Here is a 25,818-nt window from a genome sequence, read left to right as displayed (position 1 = left end):
ACGTAGTACGACGTAAAGAGCTTTAAGTATGCGCTAGTAGCGCTATAAACGTTCTATTATTAGTACCTAATTACTAAAGGTCTATTATAAAACTTAGATATATAAATAAAAGCCGCCGCGGTTAGTAATTCGCTATTACTAAGGGACGACGATAATATAATAGTAGTAATTACGGCCATAGATTCGTTAGAATAAGGGGTAATTAGGAGGTTTATTTTTCGGCGCTACGGATAGCGCCCTTTAGTATAGAGGGGGGGGTAATATTACGGTAATAAGTATTAGGGCCCCTATAGGCCCCGTAGCTTAGCCTTAGGCTACGAGGCTAAGCTCTTAGTAGTTACGTAACGAGCTAGACCGCTAGGCCTAAAGGGCTAGCTCGCTAGCTTCTACTTACTATTCTATTTTTTCCCTCTTTACGTTAAGTCTTTAGTTAATTAGGTTAATATAGTAGCGTTCCGACCTACCTCAAGTTCCCTTTCGTAATAATAATAAGGAAATATTTATATAAAGTTAGCTATATTAGAGCGACGACTAGGGATATAAGTAAATACTTACTAAGTATACGTTTAGTAAATATCTTATTAAATAGTATATAATAATAAAAGAGAACTTAAATATAACTAAAATAGAGCCGTAGTAATAAAATAAAGCTTAATAATAAGCTTAATAAATAGTAAATAGGGGGAGTAACTAACTTATATACTAGCGCTATAATATTACTAATATACCTAGCTAAATAAAGTATTTAAGCTTAGTAAGCATAAGAATATAGTATTAGAAAAATATAATAGCGTTACTCCGTAAACGTATTAATAAATCCCTAAGGTACTTTACTAATTAAATAACTAACTAGAGGATATTAAATAGGTTATAAATATATTATTTAGGTCGCTAAGGTCTATAGACCGAGCGAGCGCCTATTTTATAAATTAGTATATCGTAGTATCGAACCGGGTATAATTACAAAATCCTACTAAAATAAATTAATACAATAAAAAAAACTAATAAAAATTAAATTAACTACTAAGAAAAAGTAGTAATAATTTTAAAAAAGATATAAAAAGCAGCCTATATACGTTAAATATATTTAGAAATATCTTAATTAATCGTAGTTAACATAACGGACTCTAACGCACCTCTATTACTAATATAAGCGAAAATAGTAACACTCCTCGGGAATTAAAATACTCTCGTATATAAAAGCGTTAATAATTTATAATAAAAAACATATAAGTCGCACTTATATATAAAATATATAAAGTAAGTATTTATAATTGTACGGGTAAGTTAACGCGTTTAATAAATAAGTTAAATAAAAAAAGGTTTACTAAAATAAAGAGGGGAAAAGTAGTAAAATAAAAAGGTATAAATAAAAAGCTCTTATATATACGGGGCTCGGCTTATAAGTTTACTAAGCTAATTAAATATAAAAACTACTACCCTCCCTAGCTATACTAAATACTTTATTATTAGCCCGTCTCTTATAAAATCCGCCTATATAGTATTCTAACTTGTAAAATAAGAAGCCTTATATATATTTAATCTAAGCTACTCCGGAAGTTCTAAATTAAATTTTAATAGTAATTATTATTATAAATAAAATCCTTAATTATATACCTAAGCTTCTATAGCTTACGTCTATAATTTAGACTATTTAATAAAATATACTTTAATATCTTTACTCCTTCTTATGAAATTAAAAAGCTATATTCTATACTACCTAGACTCGTAAAGTAATTAATAACGGACTTAGCTAATTTAGTTAAAATATCTCGCGGGGTATACTTTATAAAAAAAGCTTCTATTTCTTTAACCTCCCGCTATTTGTATAAAAGATTCCCTCCTAGCCTTTAACTTAAATTAAAAAAATATTAAGAAATATCTTATTTATTACGCTATATCTTTTCTAAGGATCTTACTAACTACTTAAGGCATTTTATAAAATTCGTAGCGAGTTATATAAGCTAATAGCTTTATTAAAAATATATTTAAAATACGGTAGTATTTAGTAAATCTCGCTAGGGGACCGTATATATATCTCGCTTATTAAACTAACTAGTTATTTAATAAAAGTAGCTAATAAAATCTAATAAATAGCCGACTCTTTTAAACTAAGAACATATTATAAAAAGGGTATATTAGCGAGCTATTTCCTTTCTAAATAACCTATTCTCTATTTAATTTAATTATTAGTAAACTAATAATATATTAATTTTCTATAAGTAAATAAATAGGGTAGCTAAGAGGTTTATCCTTATATTTAATACCGAAGAGTTTATTTATAAAAATAATAACGAGAAAAATTTAAAAAGTATAACTAACTTAGTAAATAAATATACTATCTAAACGCACGAGGTAATTACGTACCTAAATAAAGTAGCTAACTAAGAAAAAAACATCGCAAAATTTACTAAAAAAAGTATTAATAAAATAATAAATAGTATTTCGAGGGTAAGAACTAACGTAATAATAAAAAATACCTTATTAACCTATCTAAGGGGCAAAGGTTTTTATATAATAATACTATAATACTTATAATCGAGCTTATATATTATACGGAGACTATAATTAAAAATACTATTGCGCTCTAAATAATAAAAAGAATTAATATTTATAAAAGGGCCGGATTATTTAATAATATAAGCTCGTTTAAAAATACCCCAAAAGCGCGGGTTAGAATAGGTACTATTATTCGTAAAATTAAATTATATAAATATTTCCTCTATCTCTTCCTCCTTTCTAAACGTACCGATTTATAATTTATTTTCGATTTACTTTATAAGAGTTAAGTAGTCGATTCGAAAGCTTATAAAGTAGTTATAAACTTATAGATAGCTATATTTATATAAGCCTATAAAACTAAAAAAGTTTATTTTGCGTACTTACTTTTTATAAATAAAAATAGCGGTAGTATTATAGTAATTTATTTTTATAATATCGGCTTTATACTTACTATTTTACTATTAGTATATATACCGGATCCTTTTTTTTAATTAACTAATTCTTATTAATACTTATTTTTACTTAGTAAAGTAAAAATATTATGATAAGAACTATATATCTAGGAAACTTCTTATAAATACTTCTTAATATAAATATTAAGTAATATTTTTAACCTTACCTAGTTTTTAGTATCTTTCTTTTATAAATAAGCGTTAGGATTCTATTCCCTATCCTCTATAACTAAGGTAGTATTAGTAAAATTAGTATATATAGTAACGTTACTAATCTAACTTATATTATCGGGGATATTACTAAACTCGCTTATAGCTTAATCCTTACTTATTAACTAGAGGTAACTCTATAATAATACCTTTCTTACTCTAGTAGGACCTTTATTATTTTTAAACTTAAATTCGTTATTAATTAAGTACGACGTTACTTAAAAAAGAAACTATAAAGACTTATAATTAGTAATAAGTATATTTTCAAATTCATCCTTATTAAAATAAGGAGCATATTTCTTATATATTTATATATTAAACTTAGTAATGTTTTAGAATACTATAATAAGAATATTAGTAGCGTTATCTCCTATAGTATTAAGCTTTGTTAGTAAAAAGTTAAGAACTTCTAAAACAATAGTAATAGCAAAAGCTAGTATAATATATTTAATTTAAAGTTAGTAATATAAAAGAACTAGTATTACGATTAACGCTATCCCAGCCTCTATAATTTACTATAAGTCTAAGTAAGTAATTAGTAACTATATTCTTCTAAAGCCTAGAGGAATTAAGAATAATTAAAAAATATTAATATATCCTAAAAATAACGACTTTTTTAGGGCATATTTAACTAATACTTACTATATATACTTTACTAACGACGTTAGTTTAAAATATATTATATCGACGGGCCTTATATAATAAGGGTCTAGAACTAAAGTAAATATCTATATAGCTTTAAGCACTATTAGTTAGTTAATAATACCGAACTTAATATATACTGCTTTTTACTTCGCTATAGACCCTACCCTACTAACTTTTTTATAAATACCCTATATAAAATAATAGAAGCGGCCGTTCTAAATAATATTAAAAACTAAGTTATTACGGAGCGTTTTTAATATAAAGTAGCTATAATAAGGTTTATTTACTTAGTAACCGAGATAGCTTATAAGCTCTTATTATTATACTATATTACTAACGAAGTAAAATAGGAATACGTAAATAAATATTTCTTAGCCTTAGACCGATATTATATAACCTTAGTTAAGTACTACGAATTAAACTAGACTTTATAATACTTTTGTATCGTCTAAGCTAAAGGGAGCTAGTATAACTAGGAGTATATTTAATCTCTTTATACTAACATAATTAAAAAAAAAGGCTAGTAGTATATAAAGTCCTAGAATCGACTAGTATATATTATAATATACTTTAAAAGCGTTATAAAAAAACTTAAAAAAAAGCGAGATTACGTTTTCCTTATTAAAGTAGTTCGTAAACTAATTTTTAATATATCCTTAAAGTTCGAGCTTGCCGTAATAAAGGTTTAAAGTTATTAGTAACTAAAAACTATTCGCTTTATTATTTAGAATATAGTAAATAATAAAAGCTTATAACTCGGGGGGCGACTATATACTAAGTTCTTAAAGAACGTATATATAAAAGAGATATATATTAAATCTATTAATTATATAATTTATTAATAATGTAATCTCGAGATTCTTAGTAAGGATAAGTTCTTATTATATTAGTTAACTAAGGTTAAATTTAAGAAGCGTATTAAAAGTATTACGGCTTTATTAAGTAGGGAGCGTATCTAGGGTAAATATTAATATAATATAAACTATATCGAGTTTATTGTTATACCTAAGCTTAGCGTTAAGTAAATAATTAATACTATATTAAGTTACTTAGCTATAATATCGCTAAGATAATTTAATATAATAGTCTCCTTAGTATATATAAAATACGAAATTAAAAAGGAAAATAGGCTTTTTATTTAAATAATAATAGAACTTACTTAATATCGTTCTTAAAGACTCTCTCTAAACTCTTACCTATTATAGCTCGTAGCTACTAAGCTTATATTATACTATACTACGATATATTAATCTAAATAGCGATACTAAATCCAAAAGCGCTTATAATATAGCTTATAAATTAAAAAATAGTATATCTTCGACGTATAACGCCCTAAATAGTAGCTTAGCGGGGTCGAACTTTACTATAAGCTTCCGAAGTCGGCTAAGAGGGAGCTATAACTTAAACTTTATAAGAAAGTAATCTTTTTTTTTAATAATACCTATAGCTTATATTTTAATAAAATCTTAAGGATTTTAACTAAGGAAGCCTATATAGACCGTAATATATTTACTTCTTATAGAAGTAATACGAACTTAAACTCTATAAGTATTATAATAAGGTTTTTTATATTATATTTAATAATAATAGTTAGGTTATATAAAAGGGTTCGAGAACTTAGGCTAGCGGGAGTATTAACTATATTACTTTTTAATTTTAATAAGTTAACTAGCGGATACGGTTTATCTTTATTATCTCTTATAAAATCTTTTTTAAAATCTCTAGTTTTAAAAACTTAAATAGATAATATCGACTCGAGGTAGCGTATCGGGAGTAGCTTTAAAAAGTAGTTCTTATTTATTATCTTCCGGTCTATTACTTATATTATCCGGGATACTACCCTAAATTATTTATATAATATTAAGTATATTAGTACTAACTTTATTATCTTTATCCTCTTATAATTATAACTAATCTAATTCCCCCGGGCTCGCTAAGTCGAAGTTAAAAAACATACCGCTAATCTTATTAATATTTTTATTATAATTTAACTAATTAGTAATACTACGCTAAGTATCTATTTCTTATAGCTCCTTTTATAACTTAAAGCTTTTTAACTTTAGAATTTCGATTTTATTAATAAAGCCTCGCTTCTTCCCTTTTATAGTTCCTATATAAAGAAATAATAGTTTTAATATTGTATATTAGCTCTAAAAAATATAAGTTAACTTAAAAAAAACGTAAGTAGGCTAGATAGAGGGAAAATCTTAATAGAACCGTTTCCTACTTTATAATCCGTATAAAAGAGCTTATATAAACTTATAATAAATCCGTAAGCCTTAAGCGCCTTCTTTTTCTAAAATTTCTACTTTCTTTTCCTCTCGTTACTAACTTTTATTACGTCGGGCGCGTTAATTTATTTTTATACTCGGATTTATTAAAGCTCTAATTATTATGAATTCATTTTCCTCTTTTACTTTAATAAATCGTAACTTATTAAAATACTATACGCAAAGACTTACGCTTATTAAATACTAAATATTAAAATAATATATTAAACCTAAGTAACTTTACTAAGGGCCTAGGCTTAGACTTTAATAAAAGTACTATACCGCTACCCCTACTTTAGGATAAGTTAAAAAAAAGCTTTTTAAGTACTCTAATTGCTCTAAAAATAAACTAAAAAAGTTAAATAGAAATCGGCCTATTATATTATTAAACTACGAGAATAAGAATAAAAATAAAAATTCTTATATTAAAGATTCCTAGCGTAATCCTAAAATAAATAAGTCTATAATTAAAAAGTCTTTTTTTAAAAAAAAGCGACTTACTAAAAGCGAGGGTAAAAGTAATAAAGAGGATAATAAAAATAAGGACGAAGTATTTAGCCTAAGTAATAAGAAAATTAAGAAGTTCTTAACTCGAGAGATTATATATTATTTACCCTAGCCTCTCTTATATCTAAAGTTTTTTAATACTAACTTTATTATAAAAAGCGACTACTATTACTAAAGTAGTTAATAAGGGTAAAAAGGAGTATATTATAAAGATTAATAAGGAGTAAACCGTAAAACTCTAATTACTTTTTAAAAAATTCAAAAAGTAATAGCGTCGCGCTACTCTTATTACTTTAAATAAATATCTTATTAATAATATTATTAATATCTTTTTTAAATAGTTCGAGGGCCCCGAATCTATATAAATTTACCGACTTATAAAGCTCCGAAGTCGGGATAATATAAACTTATAAAAGAATAAAACTATAGCTCGCTTATTAATATATTTACTATACGCTTTAATTAACACACTTTAATACTAATTTCTCTAGAACTATATTCTCGTTTTAAAAAAATAAAAATAACTCTACTTTGCTCTTATATATTTTATTAAGAGTACTTAGATATTTTTTATAAAAAACTTTAAAACTAACGAGTTCGAGGTTCTTTTTTATTTTTATAATAGCTAGATCGATATTACTAACTCTATATTATTAATAAAAGCTTAGTATTTAAGTAAGCTATTTATACTTATTTATTATATTATCGCTCTTTAATAATATCTTAGCAATTTATATCGAGCTTTATATATTAATTAAACGCTATTTATAATAAGAACGTTTAGTAATAATATAAAGACTTATTAATAAGTAATAGCTTATATAATAATAAGTCCTAAGCTACTAAGATATAATTTATAATTATAAAATATACGAAAGCTATTAAGTTAAGAACCTTCCTAAAATTAAAGAGCACCCTCGCGGCAGGGCCCTAAATAAAAAGAAAAAAAAGAAAATTATATTTTCTAACGTTAATAACAATATTATAACTTTTAAGCTTATAACGAGTACTTTCTTTATTATCGGTATTAACTTACTAACGCCTCCGAGCGGAACTAAAAATAAGGATAGATTTAAATATAAATATATAAGCGCTTAATTTTATAATTTATAAAATATATAAGAGGCGATTACTAATTTATACTAATATTTAGGTTTATAGTATAAAATAATATACCGTCCTATAATAATCCTCTTTAAAGGATTACTAAGTTAACTATTTATTTTAAAAGAATTTTATAATAACGTTACGAAGAGATATCTTATTTTAGGGGTTCGGAAATACTTATATAGAACTACGGGGTATCTTAGCTTAGATAATTACTTATAATATAATATTCTTTAATATTTATTTTATTATATACTCTCTTTAGCTAGTTAGTAAAACATATTATCTTATATAACCTATTTTACTACTTATAATAGCGGTCCTTTAAAATATACGCGCCTTAAGTAATTAAGTATTCCCTCTATATCTATTTTATAAATAAATATTAAGCTTTTTATACTTTCGAGGCTCTATATTAAAATAATAAAAATCTTACTATATCTAATATATACCTCGTAATATCGCTTACTACTTTACTATTTTCCGTAACTATTTTAAAACTATAAAGCTTAGTATAACGGCTCGTATAAGTTAATATCTTCTAATATACTTAGTAAGGACGACCCTTATAAGTTTTTACCGATCGGGGATAGGGGCATATTAGTATATCCTAAAATATAAAACATAAGTCCTTACCTAATTAATATTTTATTAATAAGAGTAAGCTAATATAAGTCGTACGCTTATTATATAATATAGTTATAAGCCTCGCCGTAATTTATTAACTACTTAACGCCGCCCCTTTTTTAATTTAGAGAGGTATTTAATAAATAATAAGAAAAGTAATACCTAGCTCTAAAATCGTCGCTAAACGTAAAGAAAAAATAATAAATAAGTAAATTAAATATAGAAAATAAGATTTAAGTTAAAAAACCTTAATAATATTAAGTAGTATTTATAATATAAATTTCAAAAAATATAATATTAAAGTTTTTTATTAAAAATAAGGTTATAAATAAAAGTAAGCTTATTAAAAGTAAGCCCGCTAAAAAAATAAACAGTAATATATCTAAATACAAGTCGCTCTTACTAAACTTTAAAAATAATTAGATTTAAAAAAAGGAGTAATCGAAGTAGTCGCTAGGTATTAATTATAGAGGTAATTATTTTAAATTCTACTATATAAGATTTAAAACTATCTTTAACTCTTACTTTTTTACTTAAATAAGTTTTCTCCTTAGTAAATTATCGCGCTTTTTCTATAACTAGAAGTAATTAAAATATAAAAATCGTTTCTTAATTTTATACTCTATAACTATTACGCCCTTAGTTCTTTACTTAGAGGTAACCTTAACTTTATATTAATATTAATATTTATAAAATACCTTATCCTTTTATTTTTCTTTCTCCTTATAAAACTCTACGCAATTCTAACCTTACTTAAATAATCTTTTATATATTAAGAAATATTAAGCTTTTATTTAAGTAAGTTTTTTATTCCTTAATATTACTTCGAAGTTTCTAATTTTTAGAATAACTTAAAATAAACTAATAATTTAATAAGAACGTCCCTAAGCGCTCTTACTATAACTAGGCTAATTACGAAATAAGTACTTAAGTAAGTTCTCTCTTCTTTAATAATAACTACTATTTTATTAAAGTATTTACTAATTTATTAACTTTATAAAGTACCCGTCTTTTTTAATATAACGTACTAATTAAATAGCTTAGTATATTAATATTACTAAGAGGCCTTATACGTTACTAACTAAAGAGAGCTTAAGGGTTATTTATTTCTCTTAGTAATTATTTTATATAATAAAAAAAATAACCTACTTATTAAATATCATAAGTCCTTAAAGAACTAAATTAAAGCGGCTCTAGGTAATAGCTTAGAAAAAGAAAAGGTAATACGTTTATAAGTTTATACTACCCTCGTTAAAGATTAGTATAGTATAGCTAAAGTATTTAGTTATAATATAATTAAAACGGTTAATAATAAGATTATATACGTCTATAAAAATAACTTAATAAAAAAGCGGCTAATAAAAATAAGGATTACTAATTAGAACGACCTAGCTAAAGTTTTAAATAACTCTAAGCTTATTAAAAAGCGCAAAATAAGGTCTAATAATAAAAAATAGCTGACGTTAAAAAAATAGGTAACCGTAAAGAAGGTAAAAGTTACTAAGACTATTAAAAAAATAAGACTTCTATAATAAGTATAGTTAAAATACTATTTATTATTTTAATAAATCCCTAAATATTAGGGCTAATAACTAAAGTACGTATAGCTCTTAGTATAGAGTAGTAGCTTAAAAGGTTAGAGCTGCTAGCTAACTATATTATATTAATATACTTAAAAGCCCCCGAGAATAGCGCCTAGAGCGAGCCTAATAACTAACCAAATAATAAAATCGGTCTAATTACCTAAATAGCAGCGCCTATACTTAATAAAAAGCTAGAAAAGCTTCTTAGTATTATTATAAATATATATTATAATAATATAGAGGTAGTTTTATATAATATAGCGAAGGATAAAGTTAATTTAGAGGATAATAAAGATAGTAAAACTTAGGCAGACTTAGATTTTCTGGCACGTATAGCTTTAACGAGGTAATGCGGGATATTCTTATAAAGAATATAAAAAGTGAATATTCATATAGAAGCAAGAATATATAAATATAGGGGAAATAAGCGTATATAAAAGAGGTTTTTGTAGTAAAGAGAGTAATATAGTTGAATTACTATATGAGAAGTTGCTTACTTAACGAAAGGTCTAGGTAGGCAAATACACGCCTATATATAGGCATAAAAACCTCCTACTAGAATATTCCATTGCTTATTAATTATGATATAATTAATAAGCGTATACGTAAGTGAATGCGTAATCGTAGTACGTAATTCCGCCTCGAGTAAATTCCAGATTATTCAGTTACCTTCCAGTACTTTCCATTGCTCACGTAAGCTTATATAAGCAGTATTGCTTACATAATCAATACCTATAATAATCTACAGAAATCGTAGATGAATATGGTATATAGTTTGCTTACGTAATATTGATAATAAGGCGAATAATAAGGTAAACAAAGTTACCTTCGTAACAGTAGTATTAGTTAAAAAAGATAGAAGTAGAGGCTATATTCTAAAAGGAGCGTAAGGTATAACTTATTAAAACTAAAAATATTTCTACGTATAGTTACTAACTATTATTAAATACAAAGGGTATAACTAAGTAAATAAAGAGTAGCTCTTTTATAATATTAAAAAGATATTTATATATAATCTAACGTATACTGAGGTTAGTAAAAGATATACGTTAAGAGGATAATTATAATAAGATTTCTAACTAATATTATAATATATATTATAAGTAGTAGTAGTTCTAATAGTCTATAGAACCTTATAAATCCTAAGGTAATAGGCCCTATAACTTTATATTAAGTATTAATAACGCGATTATAAAGCTATTATTTTAATTAAATATGCGCCGTAGTAGAGCTTTTAATATAATAAAAGCATACTAAGAAAATAACCTTAAGATAATATACGGTTAGGATATATATATAAACTAATATATCTTAATAAAATAAGCATTACTACTTATAGGGTAATATAAGATTAGAAAATAGTTATTATAGCATAATAAAGCCTTTAATTACTAAGTATATATATAAATTTTATTAGCGTAAGATCGGTAATAAAAAGTTTTTAATATAAAATTTTAGTTATATAATTTACGAATAACTTTAAATTCTATAAGTAACAACGAGGTTTTAATATACTTAATAACTTATTAATTAATAATATTAATTAACTATATTACTACTTATAGTTAATAAAAAAAGTTCGGCCGATATAAAGTTGCGCTAAGTTACCTTATCGCAGAGTTTATATTAACCCTATAGGGTTAGTACGTATACTATATTAAGGTAATATATATATAATTAAATATTTCTACTTAATTAACTATATATTTAACATAATCAGGGCATATTACTAACATTCGAGTAGCGGGGTACACTGTGCTTAGGCGATACATAAGCTTCTACCTCTGCTATACACCCCCCCCCTCCCGGGTAGGTAGGTAAGGTACCTTAGGTAAGGAATCAGCTACGTACTTTCCCTAATGTCGATTTGGATGGAAGGAAAGAGCCGACGATGTAGAAATGAAGAAGGAAAGAAGGATCCGGGTAGATACGTATTCAGATGTGTATTCCTTCCTGAACAGTTCCTTCCTCTCGAAGCTGCAGGGAACCCAAGCTGAAAGGGTATCGTGCGCCTCACGACGAACGCAGAAGCTTCAAGACAGGACCGAACGGCGCGCAAGGCGTGGAGGAGCTGGAGAGCAGCAAGGAGACGATGGGGGGAAAACGAGGGGGGACGAAGATGCGCAAGGGGACATGGACGATCCAAGGGGCCCTATCCGTACCATGGCACACTATGGCAAGGTAGGGTCAGGTAAGCTTATGCAGGAAGAGACGGTCCGCAGAGTCTTAGTGCGACTGTCCGTTGGCAATAGTACTGCCGTCAAAGGTCAAAGCATCTGATCGAGGAACACGGGAACAGGAACGAGGGCGGGGAAGACGAGAACGTTGAAAGTCGACAGCGCATCGCCGCATGCCAGAAACGAGGGACGCACGGCAGCTCCGCAAAGCATTTCTTACGAATAGGATGTCACATCATCACTCTAGTCTCTGGGCAGGTAAGGTAGTCTTCGGGCAGGCAAAGGAACGAGTGGGTTTGTCTGCCGTGCTCGAATCGCAAGAGAGGGAGGGAGGGGAAAGCAAGGCAAGCCACCAGACAGATGCAGAATGCACAATGCAGAGAGTTGCATGCGGGATGCCCCAACTTCCAAGCACCTCTGGAAAACTGGCGGTGGACAAATATGGCCCCAAGGCGCGGGGTTCCCCCGGGCGAGTCGTGTGAGAGTGCGAAGGGCCATGTCTTCCTTTTGTTCTCGCTGAGGTTAAAGGTAACTTTTTGGCGTGATGTTACGTACAAGACCATGCTCATGCATCTTAAAAGTACAATTATGATGGAGAGAGTCAGGTATCTCACCCGCAGCAAGGGGAATGGAGGCAAAGGTTGGGGTAATTAAGGTGGCGTGCCTTGCGTATTGTCTTGGGTGTTGCGCGCCGTGTCTGCGTGTCTCTTATCACTTCACTCTTTCATCTGAGACTCGAGAAGGTGTCGCGTCAATGCTGTGGCCATAAACATGACTTTGATATCGACCATTGTTGACGGCAGATGTAAGCAGTCACGTAGTATGGTAATTCGACAAAGTTCATCCGGCAAGTGGTGATATCCTATTCCACCCAGGTACACGTAATGTCAACGAGACCCTCAATGCCCGACGCTATGGCTAGATCCTGACATGCTCAAGAATGTTTCGTATCAGTTTGCTGAAGAAGATGAGGTGCACATTCTATCTGTAAGATGGAGCTGTTGGGGCTCTTCCTATGTGTAACTTGGCTATTCCTTATGAATTCACATTCTCTGCTTCACTCAAAGCTAACAGACAGGCTAGTAGATGCGCAAAGACGAGAAAGACTGAGGCAATTCACTCGAATGCTTTCAGCAGCAAACCCAATACCTCAATTACCTTAGTTACGTGACGGTGACAATGATAGACTTCACTCAGTGACAGACTGACGAGACGAAGACGGGAATGCTGCCGGTACGTATCGCCCGCCGCCCGCCGCCTTTCCCCTCGCTCCTGGGAGCCACCCTGGACCCCCATTCCATTCCTTCCCCCAGGTCAGCCCAGCCAATGATGACGCATCAAATGACCGGATCACCCAGTTTTGTGTTTTTTTTCTGTGCCTGGGGCCCTGGGGGGAAAGTTGGGAAGGACCCGCCCACTGCCATGAAGAGCTTCCAGGTGCAGGAGCGCAGCAGCGGCATGACGGGCGGCGCTGAGTGTCGCATGGGCCCGGACCTGGCCCGACAATCTTGGAAACCTGAAGCTCCCTTCGCTTTTCTCAATGGAATGAGGAGGAACTCGAAGGGGCCCACCTGGCACCGACAACGGGACGATGGTGCTGGTGCACAGTCAGCGTCAACGTGCAACTGGGACGGGAGGCTATGTCACTCCCGTCACTCGAGCACTTCAATGCTTCAACGAGCCCTAGGCTCTTTTGTTCTTTTGAGAACTTGGAAAGGAAGTTACGTAAGGTACCTATGCAGAGGCACCGAGGAAAGGAAAGTTGACACGATCAGGTCGGGCGCGTCAGGGTGGTCAGGGGCTCCTTCAGTCAAGCAGGGTTCAGGTCCCCCAACCACCCGGCCTATCCTTCCCCGTCCATGGATCACCGCTGGGCCTTGGTGTTGGGCTGAGAAGGAAAGCGGGGGCAGGCAAGGCCGATGAAGCAGGTACGTCAACAGGGTGACTGGTTGCCATCATAATAATAAAGTACCTCAGACTCATGACTTATCTCTTAACTGCCATCGCATTCGGTGTCTCGCTTCCAGCAGAGATGCACCAAGAAGGGAGAAATGCTACACCTTGTTTTCTCGAATGTAAAATGCCCGGGAAGAGGTTGAGAAAATCAATTATCACGCAAAACTGCGCCTTCCTCGTCTCGAAATTGGAGGTGTATCCCATGAGGAAGCTTAGGCAAGCATAGCACAGCAAAACAGAAAGAACGGCGTGGGCCGTGGTAGCTCTTTCCGTCACCCTTCCCCTTCCATTGGAAGGTCCCCACAAACAGCTCCTTCCCCAAACTCGCTCCCAAGATCCCGTGCCTGCCCTGCGACATCGACCCGCCCAAGGCACGCACTTTCCTTTCCGCAGTGCACCAACGACAAATTCGAGGAAAAGCTCTTTTGCGACCTGACCTTATTACCTCATCCATTGACCATTCCAAGAAAGTTGCGGAAAGCTTCTCGATCAACTCCACCCTGGCAATCTAATTCTGCCGACAATCGGCCAGTCATTGCTCTAACCGCGGCAACTTGTCTTCTTCCTGTGCGTGTTCGTCGGACATCAGGCACATCACACTATTCGGGGCAACAGCGTCCGGCGAGAGCCGAAGACCAGAAAAGAAGAAAAAAATCACTGCACTACCTTGCGAGATGCCACAGGGCCCGCCGGCAGCTATCCGCGCTCCTTGCAAAAAAAAACAATCCAAGAAAAGTAGGTCAATATCTAGCAAACCCTGACCGCAACAAAGATGCAGGGGATTTGAACAGACCCCCCGGCCGCCAGAGGGCGGTGAAGAGGCAAAGACGACCATAGCTTCACCCAATGCCCTTCACCGAAGGCTCATCCCGACGCCTACCCGCCGTAGATGCATAGACCCGAGTACTATCCACTACCTCATCTAGACCCTTGAGAGCAAGCAAGGCAAAGCCAACGAACGCGCTTGGAGGCCCCCTGACCAACGACAAACTACAATCATGGAAGGGATGGGATGTCTGGTCACCTCGCGGTCAAACGTTGTGTTATTCTGCCATGAATTCGGCACCGGCTTTGCAAATGCACATTGTCAGCGTGTCTTTCACCCTCCATCAGCCAGTCGCTCATCAACGTCCAACTCTATGCGCCATTAGCTATCGCTCCGGCCCCCATATCTCATCCTTGCATCACATCACCAACGCGGGAGGCCAAAAGGTGCCTGGCTGATAGCGGTTCGCCGAATCATCCCATAAGATCGACCACGTCGACTATCGCCCGCTGTTCCGTCACCCGTGTATGGCTGGATTCCCCTCGTCTTATGTGCGGCACGACACTCCATCTGGTTCGTCACGCAACACCGCATCCTCCCGCTTTCTGCCAATTGCGGCGTCAGAGACTCTTCAACCTGCAGACTGACAGCTCAACGCATGACGCCGGGAGTGACAGGGGGGCCACTTGCCGGCTGCAACCACTTCCGCACATTATATGTCGCTGCTGAGCGATATCACCAATCATACGGCGGGACTACTTCGCATCGGTTGCTTCAGCTCAGTTTTGCCCAAGCAAAGGCACTGAGTGGTCTGCATTCGCAACTTTTGACCCTACAAGCGTCTCTACTAAGATCCTGCTTCGTGAACATGAAGGGTCACCACATTTCACCGATTTGACATGCTTCCACTTTAGCTTCACACCAGACGGGGCAGATCTTGAGCAGAGAAGCTGTAGGTTCTACTGGGCGACCTAACATACAAATCTCCACGTCACGTCTTCCCAACCCTTCCGCCGCGAAAGTTTGATATTCTCGGCCGCTCGATCACTCGCCGGTCGTCTTGTCGCTCCACCTAGTGGCGGAGCTTCCGCCGCAGGAACCTCAACGCCATCCACGTCGAACCCGAGCGCTAACGCGCTGACGAACCCGAGGGTCTCCGTTTGGGCAAAGTGACGGCCGGGACACAGATGGCGGCCGCCGCCGAACGGGATCAATGCCCCACGTCTCCGTTTCTCATCCCGGGGATCAACGTCAAGGAATCGCTCCGGCTTGAAAGAAGCGGCATCGTCGCCCCAAATCTCCGGCATGAAATGCGTGACGCTTGCCGACCATTGCATATTGGTGCCCTTCTTCAACAGATACTGACGGCCATCCGTGTCTTCCAGTGTAGCATCCTTCATAATACGTCGGTTTCCTATCTGCGCACTGTGGAGCCTCAGAACTTCGCGGAAGCAGGCGCCGAGGAAAGGACAGTCTGCTTCCAGGCTTTTAGCATTAATTGTCACGTCTCGTCCCGTTTCGCTCTTGGTTTCCACAGCCACCCGTATAACTTCCTGCCGGACACGCTCAACGTACTCTGGCCTGGAGAAAACTTCGGCAAATGTCCAGAACAGGTTCGACGCCGTATTCAGCGTTGCAGCAAAGGGAATCAGAAACTCGGTTTGGGAGAGGTCTTCGGAGGCCATCCCCAGCTCGCGTAGATACCGAGCTCGGTCTTGAAGAATCTTTGCCACATCCGAGTTTTCATCTTTTCGTGCCTGGTAGAAAGGTCGGATAAGATCACTCATCCTCTTTCGGGCAGCAATAGCTTTGGGAGCGACCAAATTCGGTGCAACCTTCATCACCAAGAGCCCTGCACCTTTTTCAAACGTCCTGCTTCATGTTAGCGAATGCCACGCCGCTCATTATGCACTCTCTTCTCACCAAAGATCTTCAAGCATCTTGGCGTCCCACATATTGTCCTTCCCGTACAGAGCAGTCGCAGTGGCCATGGTCAAGGTGCCCTTGATCCATTCGAATCCATCGGACTCTTCGAGTGGGCTTATGCCATTGATTGTGTTCAACACCCCTGCCAAGTATTTCAGAGCAGCATGGTTCATCTTTTGGAGCGCCTCCTGGCGTAGATTTGCCGCCATGGTTTTCTCGATCTGGTGCAAGATTCCTGGTTGCATAAGGGTGTCTATGTGATGTTTCGGAAGATCCAGCACAGCCGACGAGGCTTCGATCTGGAAAGGCTCGAAGGAGATGTCTCCGTGGCACATAGCCGCTGCGATCAGAGAGGGCGAGTTCGCCACGTACATCTTGCCATGTAACATCGGTAGTGTGCAAATTGGCAATTTGTTTTCCTTGCTTCATGCTTCAGTCAGCAAAAGAATGTGCACTTGTTCAGACAACCAAAAACATACTACAACCTGGCATAGAAGCCGCCTGATTCTCTGATGAGGGAGATAATATGGCCGAAAACTGGCAGCCTCGGACGAAGCACCGGGGGTTCACGAGGATCGAAGTTCGGAAACATAAGCTTCTTCAGCACGAACGCCGGTACTAGCAGCAATGCCGCTGTGACTACAATCATCGAATAACTTCTACCTGCCGACTCCGTACTATGAGCGCTAACGTCTGCCATTTTTCGGGGAGATCAATCAGAGCGACACAACGCGCAGTATTGAGAAATAAACGTCAGAGCTCCCATCAGGCTTTGATCGAGGGTACGGCACGATCATATGGGAAATCCCCTCCCCTCATATGGCTAGGGGTGTTAAAACTTCGTTGCACACGCGTGTGGTCAGCGCTAAGAACGCCTCTCAGAGCAATCGTGTCACGAAAGGCGCTCGCCTATCATGTTGCCGGTGGAATTTCTTATTCCAGCCACCGAATGAGGGCTGATATTGTATCAGATCTCGAGAAAGGCTGGGAAAAGAAGGGCTTCGTCATGCTTTGACCTGTAGATCATCTGTTTATCCCCTTGATTCTCTTGATATCTCGGGCTTGAGCTTTCGAATCTTCGTGAAGTCACGCTGTCAGCGAATATTCCATCGCTTCAGCTACCTAAGATAGCAAACTTCTGCACTCGCGCGAAAACGTCCCAATTTGTGCCCGATTCTACAGCAATCCACGAGGACAGTCTCCTGCCTGAAAGCCGAAGGCATGCGGCTGAAAAGAAGGGCCGTAGCGACGGAATTCTCCAGTCTAGCCTATTCTGATGGTGGCAGGCGATGATCTACGTCCACGCTCAAACGTGACAGCTTCCTTCCTCTTTGATATGATTCAGGCTCGGGACTGTGATCGACACATGGTGCCTTGAGGTAAGAATTCTGCCGAACTGCTTGCGCCCCTGTGGGCCTTCATTCCAGCCGTTGTCCGACCTGCTCATTTCAAAGCAGTTTGAGATCACTGACAGCATACGACATCCAGATCGAGCTGTCCCAAACGCCATCCGAACCCTTAGCAACTTTTGCCCATGCTTTACGCCAATGATGAGCCAGCTAAGTTCCGTAGGAGGCTTTAAAGAGGGCACATTTGTCATTGAGAACTCTCTTTTTCGAGATCACGCAACACCAACGCCTTATGGCCATCCCAGCTACAGCGTGTGTACTTCTTAAGGTATATCCCAGGCAAACGGCCGGGATTCCTTTCCTAGCCCGTCAGTCTGGCTACTATAGCAGCGGGCTGTTGCATCCAAACGCAACGCACGAGAGTTCAGGGCTACACCTGCAGCTTTGCCTTCTACGCACCAGCCAGCCAATGTACGACCGCGGCATCAGCGTTGCAAAGCCAACGGGGTATCCAAGTGCTACAACTTCACGTCAATGCATACCATCTTAGCTTATGACTATAGTGCGAAACGTCTTTGGATTTGTTTCAAACCTAGATGGCACTGTCAACCACGTCTATGACGATTGATCCCCAAGAAGAAGTCGTTGATTAAACTCCGGGACTCACAAAGGCCAACATCGATTCGAGGAATGTTCGTCTCTGGGTAGAGGCGGATGTCTCCCCCGCCACAACATGAGATTATCTTCTAAGGGACATTTCCATGGACCCTCGATCGAAGTGTAGCTTCGCCTTTCGACGTCTTCTTCGCTGCAACCTGGTTGCTTAAGATCCCTGGTACTTTGAGACGTGGGCCAGGGATTGACCGGCCACCCATCCGAGATTGTCGAGATGCTACGGCACGTGGAGACAGAGAACGATTGCGGGTGTGTTGAGCAAAGAGGCACCACACCGAGCCAGCTACGCACCATCGTGAAGATCAAGAAACCTCGCACTGGCAGCTGTCTTTTCCCACCTGGGGCGAACGGATTGCCAATTCAGTGCGGCAAGCCGTATGTCGGTATCTGATCCCTGCATGACAACAGCTTTTTGATGCTTACACTGCCCGCCGTTCGGTGAGCTCCAGCCCCTCACACATCACTACTCGGGTTTCTGTCACCCCGTTGTCACAGCGGGGGACGTGCGGTGTTGAAGTTGAGTTTGCGTCAGGACAGCCATGCATCCCTGACAAGGTCAAGCATCTCCCCAAGTTCTGACGTTTCGCATATTGAACTAAACGGATTGTTTTAAAAACAAGTAGTCAGCCCGTCGACGGTTGATCTCCCGCGCCACCTCCTCCGCCCGCCTATTCACCGGGACATAATTTAACAAGCGTCCGATCCGAATCTGAAGAGTTGCAAAGGGCAGAACGTCTGCAAACGAGCTTGTGTACCGATAGAATGCCGAAGGGCTCAAGGCAGTATCACGGAAAGACGAAGAACGGGTGCCGACAGTGCAAAAAGCGTCGTGTCAAGGTACGGAATGATCCTATTTGCAAAGAGGCGGGTAGGCATGAGCAAGACGTGGGCCGCCAATATCGGGACAGACTGGTGACGTGCATGTCGGAGTCCCGGTTTATTGGGTTCTTCCTTCAGCCAGTCACGATGTTGGTTAGCCGAGCAAGACATGATCGCCGTCTGAGTCTCCCAATACTACACTGTACTATCTCAGGGAGCTTGTTCTTTTGCTAACTTGACATGGGGTTCCAGTGCGACTGCGTCGGTCCGGTATGCGCCAACTGTCGCCGTCGCCAAGAACACTGCAGCTATCTCGGGCTACTCGCAGACGCCCTCAATCGCGAAAATGGAGAAAAGGCTAGCGATACCTTGAGTATGGTCCGCCGTGCCGCCACGGTTGCGGCGCACGCGTCTTCACGAGATGCCCTCAGCGCTTCATTACCTGCCGAGAAGCTTCGCGCCGACGAGGCCGAGCTCAAACACCACTTCCTGAACGAGGCCTGGTTCACCTTTTCATTACAGACCGATCCTCGAAAGTGCGACGTGTGGTCTAGATGGGTGCCGCAGCTGGCGTCACGCAACGTGTTCATCCACCAGAGCATGCTCTCTATCGCGGCCCTACACTTATGCTACCTCGAACCGCCAAACGCGAAGCGATACTATTCGATGGCTTGCCAACACGCCATACAAGCGAGCAACTATTTCCGGCTAGCTGTTCCTCAGGTCACAGAGGAGAACTGGCTGGCTACCTTTGTGTTTTCCATGTGCAACGGTATCTTTGGGTACTACCGGCCGTTTGCCGACGAGAAGGTGATGGGACAGGTCAGCACGTTTGAGCCTTGCAAAGCTCTCACAGTAATGCGGATAGCGGCCAGATTCTCAGACACGGTCACGCCGCACGTCTTCAAGAGTCCTTTACGGGACAAGCTAGCACAAGTCGATGTAAAAGTATGGCGCGACAGCAGCGACATACTGCTACGGCCAACCATACAGAAGAAAGCCAAGTTTGTTGAGTTTCTATGTCTAGGCCCCGAATCAACGGGGATACCAGTCGAAGACATCAAGATATACCTCGGTGCCCTCGGCGCACTCAAATCCTGGATCATGTCTCTCCCCGGACGGCCGAGAATATGGAAGCACTTCATCATCTGGCCGTCGCTGGTGTCGGAGCAATACCTCTCGCTTCTGAGGCTGAAGGAACCCGTGGCGCTCATGATCTTTGTCCTCTGGATCGAAGTCATGTTCCTCGCGCCGCGGCGATGGTACCTCATGCCCTGGTACGATCGCGGGCACGCCAGCGCGATAGCGGAGCTCAGCAAGCAGGGCGACACGCCCGCCCGCCGGTTCTGGGATGTGCTGCAGTCGGAGGATAGCCAGTCTGATACCACGGGCGAGGATTCCGAGGGCAGTGTGGGGTGGGCGAGTAGCCCGTCCATTGCTAGGAGCGACGACGTCGGGGGGCGAAGAGGCGGAATTGTCTTGCTGTCGACTGGAGAGGAGTATGTCGGACAGGACAAAGGGTGTGGTGGTGGTGGTAGCAGCGGGTATATGAGCATTCCGGCATTGGCGCAAAAGGCGAGCTGATGATGGCAAATGTCGTCGCGTATATCGTCGGAACTGGTCACCTCGCGCACTTTCCGTCGATGGCACTACTGTAAGGGCCTGCAGGTTCCTGAACTGACAGGTGCCTAATAGCTTTTCCAGCGGGAGGAAAGAAAACATGCTCTGGTTTCGAGACCAGGTCGGGGGAACATTCCACGATCACGACTACATCTCGTGTTTGGCCTATATTTATGGCCCTAGTGACACTGCCCTCAAGCTGCGAAAGGTCGCGATGTGTGTTATCATGGCCTGGCTGGGGCACCAATCTGACCGTACCGACGGATTTTTAATCGTCTACTTTTGGTCCGGTGTCCCATCGACGATCGATTAGGATTCTGGATGCACGATGGACGAGGCGATCGCACACTCATCAGCACCAAGCATGTCAAGCCTGCTCAGCTCTAGCTATCAAGATAAACCAAATCACGTACTAAATATTATTGTTTAACTGAATGTCATCGCTTCAATACCCTACGCTGGTGTACACAGGTGTCCCTCAATAATGGTAGTAACATGATGTCTGCCAAGCACGTGCATCTCCATGTCAATAGCAGGTAGACACACCATCTAAGATGCCTGGCCCAAGTAAGGACTCGCTGTCTGATAAGGACCAATCCTACATCGGCGGTTAAGTTCAGCAACCACTCAGAGACGGCCCATTTGAGCAAGTTTCCTTTCACATGTTCCTTTCATCACGTTACTGCGCACCATTGCTGTGCTTTCTTGGTGCGCGAATTTCCGTACGCTCTGTACAGAGTACCTTTTACGTTTGCCATTGCCTTGGGGGTCTAAGGTGCTGAGGTACGCGGGCGCGCCAATGCCTCTAACAGCAACTCCGCGTGAAGTAAAGGAGCGCCCGCCCCACCCCGCCCGTGTCGTGCCGTTGGACTGGGCTCGCTAGGAGGTGTGGGGTGACGGCATGCAGGCGGGAGGTTTCGTCCGGCGTCGGCGGGGGGTGGTAGGAAACCTTAGTTTCGGCCTGATGATTTCTTCTTCATACTGTTGTGAATGTGGACAAGTGTTACACATGTATGGATTCCAGAGACATGCTTGAGCCCGACTTCTCATTGCTTCGAAGCTGGAATTCTCGGTAGTTTCTGGATCGGTCGGCGGGAGTTAACGGCACGGAAGGGATGGGAGGGAGGGGGCAAGGAACCGATCCCGGAGGCGGGTGCCATCGGCTTTCGGGAACGACTCCGCCGGTGGGGTTCAACGACACATAGTTTAGACACCTCCACCCTCTGTGATTACTTCGCACCTCATAGGACGTGGAAGTGAGTGTACGGGGGCAAATGTGTACCAGACAACTGTACTCGCGGTGATCGTCGGGGCGAAACGCGAGGTACGTCTAGGACCTGGACTGTTTATGTACTGCATGAATACTGTTGGGAGAGCACTGGCCGATCCCGCCCCTAGAAGCGCTGGCCGAGCAAGCGGGCAGAGGTCTGAAGGGGGAAAAGAGCTCAGGATTGCGCATGTATGATGTCTTTTACCCCGCAGAAGATAGTCCAAAGTTCGTGCTATGCAGTCTCTTATCAATTGTCTATATAACATGCTCATATCTCGGTCGTCTTCCGCATTTCTTTACCCTTCCCCTTTCTGCAACCAAGTTTCGTTAACCAGCTTCAATATACACACACAAATAGTAGGCCCATTTCCGTGTAACCGGACGCATACAGACTGACACCCTCACAGGAGGCACTTTGCCGTACAAGCATCTTCACGAGTATGTGAAAACTCTTGAGCGCAAATGCATGAGCCGGTGCCCACCCGAGCGCAGACGTCGCTACCATCACTCTTCCCCATGATGAGTTAGCGACCGATGCCGACGGTGTGGCTGAGAATATACGGCCTTGAACTTGATCTGGATAATACCAGCGAAAGGATCATGCACCCTAACACAAATAGATTACACCAAGAACACACCTACTCGAGAAGTTCTTCCGAACCCCAACGACAACAAAAGACAAAATGGCTCCTCCCGCTGCGATCTCCCCCGTCCGCGACTACGCCGTCCCCGTGATGGCCAATAAGTCCAAGCCCTCTACCCCCGTCCCCACCACCGCTGCCAACGCTTCTACCAAGGTGGAAGACATGTTCGGCAAGTGGGACTCCTTCAAGTTCGCCCCCATCCGCGAGTCCCAGGTCTCGCGCGCCATGACGCGCCGCTACTTCTCCGACCTCGACACCTACGCCGAATCCGACGTCGTCATCGTCGGCGCCGGGTCCTGCGGTCTCTCCACGGCCTACGTCCTCGCCAAAGCCCGCCCGGACCTCAAGATCGCCATCGTCGAGGCCGGCGTCGCGCCCGGTGGTGGTGCGTGGCTTGGAGGGCAGCTGTTCTCCGCCATGGTCATGCGCAAGCCCGCCGAAGTCTTCCTGGACGAGGTCGGTGTTCCGTACGAGGATGAGGGAGACTTTGTCGTGGTGAAGCACGCTGCGCTGTTCACGTCCACCGTCATGAGCAAGGTGTTGCAGTTCTCCAACGTGAAGCTGTTCAATGCCACCACGGTCGAGGATCTGATTACTCGCAAGAACGAGGATGGCAGCCTGCGGGTCGCGGGTGTGGTTACCAACTGGACGCTCGTCTCCATGCACCACGACGACCAGTCTTGTATGGACCCCAACACCATCAACGCGCCGCTCGTGGTGTCGACTACCGGCCACGACGGCCCATTTGGCGCGTTCTGCGTCAAGAGGCTTGTGAGCATGAAGCAGATTGAGCAGCTTGGCGGCATGCGCGGGCTGGACATGCAGAGTGCTGAGGACGCGATCGTCAAGGGGACGAGGGAGATTGTGCCGGGGTTGATTGTGGGCGGGATGGAGTTGAGTGAGGTTGATGGTGCCAACCGTATGGGTGAGTCGTCTCCTTTCACATACTTGGTTTGATGAGATGAGTGTTACGTTTTGCTAACGTCCTCGGGTGTTATTCAGGTCCGACCTTCGGTGCCATGGCTCTCTCTGGAGTCAAGGCTGCCGAGGAGGCTCTTGCCATCATTGATGCCCGCAAGAAGCAGAACGAGCTCTAGACTGGGGTAGCCTGATGGGACGGACATTTTGTTTCATCCGAAGATTGGGACATGGTCGCTCGCTGCTTTCCAGATTAGGTAGGTTTGGGTTGAGGTGACACGAGATTGGACACTTTGTCATGGTTTGAGATCAAGTACACAAGATACAAACATTCAAGTATGATCTGAATACAGTCACTCTTTTGATACTATGATTGGAGGTATACCTGTGATGTGAAGATCGGAGAACCTTGACAGCTGTATGGCTCTGACCTTCGGAGATATGCGATCTCTCAGGTAGTGGTGAAAAGGTACCTTGCTGGCTTACCTCAACCCGCACCATGGACCGTAACCTGTAGTCCAAAGCAGCAGACTACCTTGTTGAACACCTAAGTTCGTGCTGGATGAGCAAGTTTAGGATATGCTGACACTTGGTGGTGTAGTTTTACACGTTCCGCACACAAAGTTGCTGTGTCGTGGCTCACTTTGGACGGAGTCTCGAGCCCGTCGTGAACCTTGGGCAGTCAAGGTTGCTCAGGCCTAGCGAAATCTAACTGAGCCAAGCATCCTTCCATAAGATCCCACCCCAGCAGCCAACTATCAAAGCCCAAACCACAGACATCTCTTCCACACTCCCTCACAACACCTCACATACCAACATGTCACCCAACATGGACATGACTACTATCGAAGCGCTTGTGACTGAGCGTCAGACCAACGACTTCATGGCTTTCCATGATGACATAACTGCCTGGCAGAACACGAGAAAACAGTACAGAATCTCCGGAAAAGAGGTTCCTCCGGCAATCGCAGCTGTCACAAGCTGGATCGAAGCCTAACTTGAGAAAGCAGTCGGGGCCATATACGACGGCGTATTGGAGACAGCACACGTCTATTGTAACCGGATACGGTACGGAATGAGGGCCTTCGAACAGTTCACGCGCGAGGAGGCACTGTATGGCGGCCTCATCATGGAGCTCAGGCAGATCTTAAGAGACCATAACCTGATGAAGGACCTCCACTGTAGCGCCAAACGCCTGCCAGAACTATGCGTCAAACACGACATGAAGGAAATTACGCCTCAGGAGATTGAGGACGCACAAGATCAACAGGGTTGGAGGGCGGCCACGAATTGGTCGGACTTGATCCGGGAGGTCGATCGAGAGCTTCGCTGCACCGCCGAGTGGAATCATTGCTACGGAAGATACGAGGAACGTGGCTGGCGAAGCACGCCTTTCGAATGTCCGCCAAAGCCGAAAACGCCCTTCTCGAATGTGGCGCGGGCAGTTATCGACCTTTGCCTCGATGAGGTCAGCGAGGAGGATAACTGGGAGTCCGTCGTGGACATTGTACGAGAACAGATAACGACGCCGAATGACTTCAGGCCCTACACAATATAATTTGGTGTGTTCGATTACCCGAGTTACCGAACGGAAGCGACATGACGGAACGTTCTTGCAGGGACCCATTACTTAGCTGGGCGACGCGAGGCTATGGCCTCTGTTGGAGTAGAAGGTTGACGATATGAACCTCGATAGAATGCAGAGAATATTGATAGATTCACATTGGCTGAATTGCTCACACCAACTGAGGCAGCCCGTTATAGAGAGCTTTCGCCAACGCGAAGGGGTACCCTC

At 40.5% G+C, this 25,818-nt stretch overlaps 4 protein-coding genes across 4 annotated transcripts; 3 read left to right on the top strand and 1 right to left on the bottom strand.

Annotated features, from left to right (window-relative positions):
* Window positions 1–15,773: 15,773 nt before the first annotated feature.
* Window positions 15,774–17,428, bottom strand: CLUP02_16280 (prostacyclin synthase; the record flags this gene model as incomplete). The annotated part of the gene is made up of 3 exons (XM_049295204.1): window positions 15,774–16,674; window positions 16,726–17,151; window positions 17,208–17,428. 3 exons carry the CDS (start codon window positions 17,426–17,428, stop codon window positions 15,774–15,776), a joined length of 1,548 nt encoding a protein of 515 aa, XP_049152351.1.
* A 2,086-nt stretch (window positions 17,429–19,514) lies between these two features.
* On the top strand, window positions 19,515–21,155 carry CLUP02_16279 (uncharacterized protein; the record flags this gene model as incomplete). The annotated part of the gene is made up of 2 exons (XM_049295203.1): window positions 19,515–19,589; window positions 19,824–21,155. The coding sequence occupies 2 exons, from the start codon at window positions 19,515–19,517 to the stop codon at window positions 21,153–21,155; spliced, it is 1,407 nt and encodes a 468-aa protein (XP_049152350.1).
* A 1,989-nt stretch (window positions 21,156–23,144) lies between these two features.
* Window positions 23,145–24,202, top strand: CLUP02_16278 (thiazole biosynthetic enzyme; the record flags this gene model as incomplete). Its single annotated transcript, XM_049295202.1, has 2 exons — window positions 23,145–24,030; window positions 24,108–24,202. The coding sequence occupies 2 exons, from the start codon at window positions 23,145–23,147 to the stop codon at window positions 24,200–24,202; spliced, it is 981 nt and encodes a 326-aa protein (XP_049152349.1).
* A 638-nt stretch (window positions 24,203–24,840) lies between these two features.
* CLUP02_16277 (uncharacterized protein) lies at window positions 24,841–25,581 on the top strand (the record flags this gene model as incomplete). The annotated part of the gene is made up of 2 exons (XM_049295201.1): window positions 24,841–24,889; window positions 25,034–25,581. 2 exons carry the CDS (start codon window positions 24,841–24,843, stop codon window positions 25,579–25,581), a joined length of 597 nt encoding a protein of 198 aa, XP_049152348.1.
* Between the last annotated feature and the right edge of the window lie 237 nt (window positions 25,582–25,818).

Source organism: Colletotrichum lupini, chromosome 9 (genome assembly GCF_023278565.1).
Source record: "Colletotrichum lupini chromosome 9, complete sequence".
NCBI classification, from domain to species: Eukaryota; Fungi; Ascomycota; class Sordariomycetes; order Glomerellales; family Glomerellaceae; genus Colletotrichum; species Colletotrichum lupini.
Note: the sequence above shows the minus strand (reverse complement) of the source record. Positions and strands in the feature narration are given on the sequence as shown.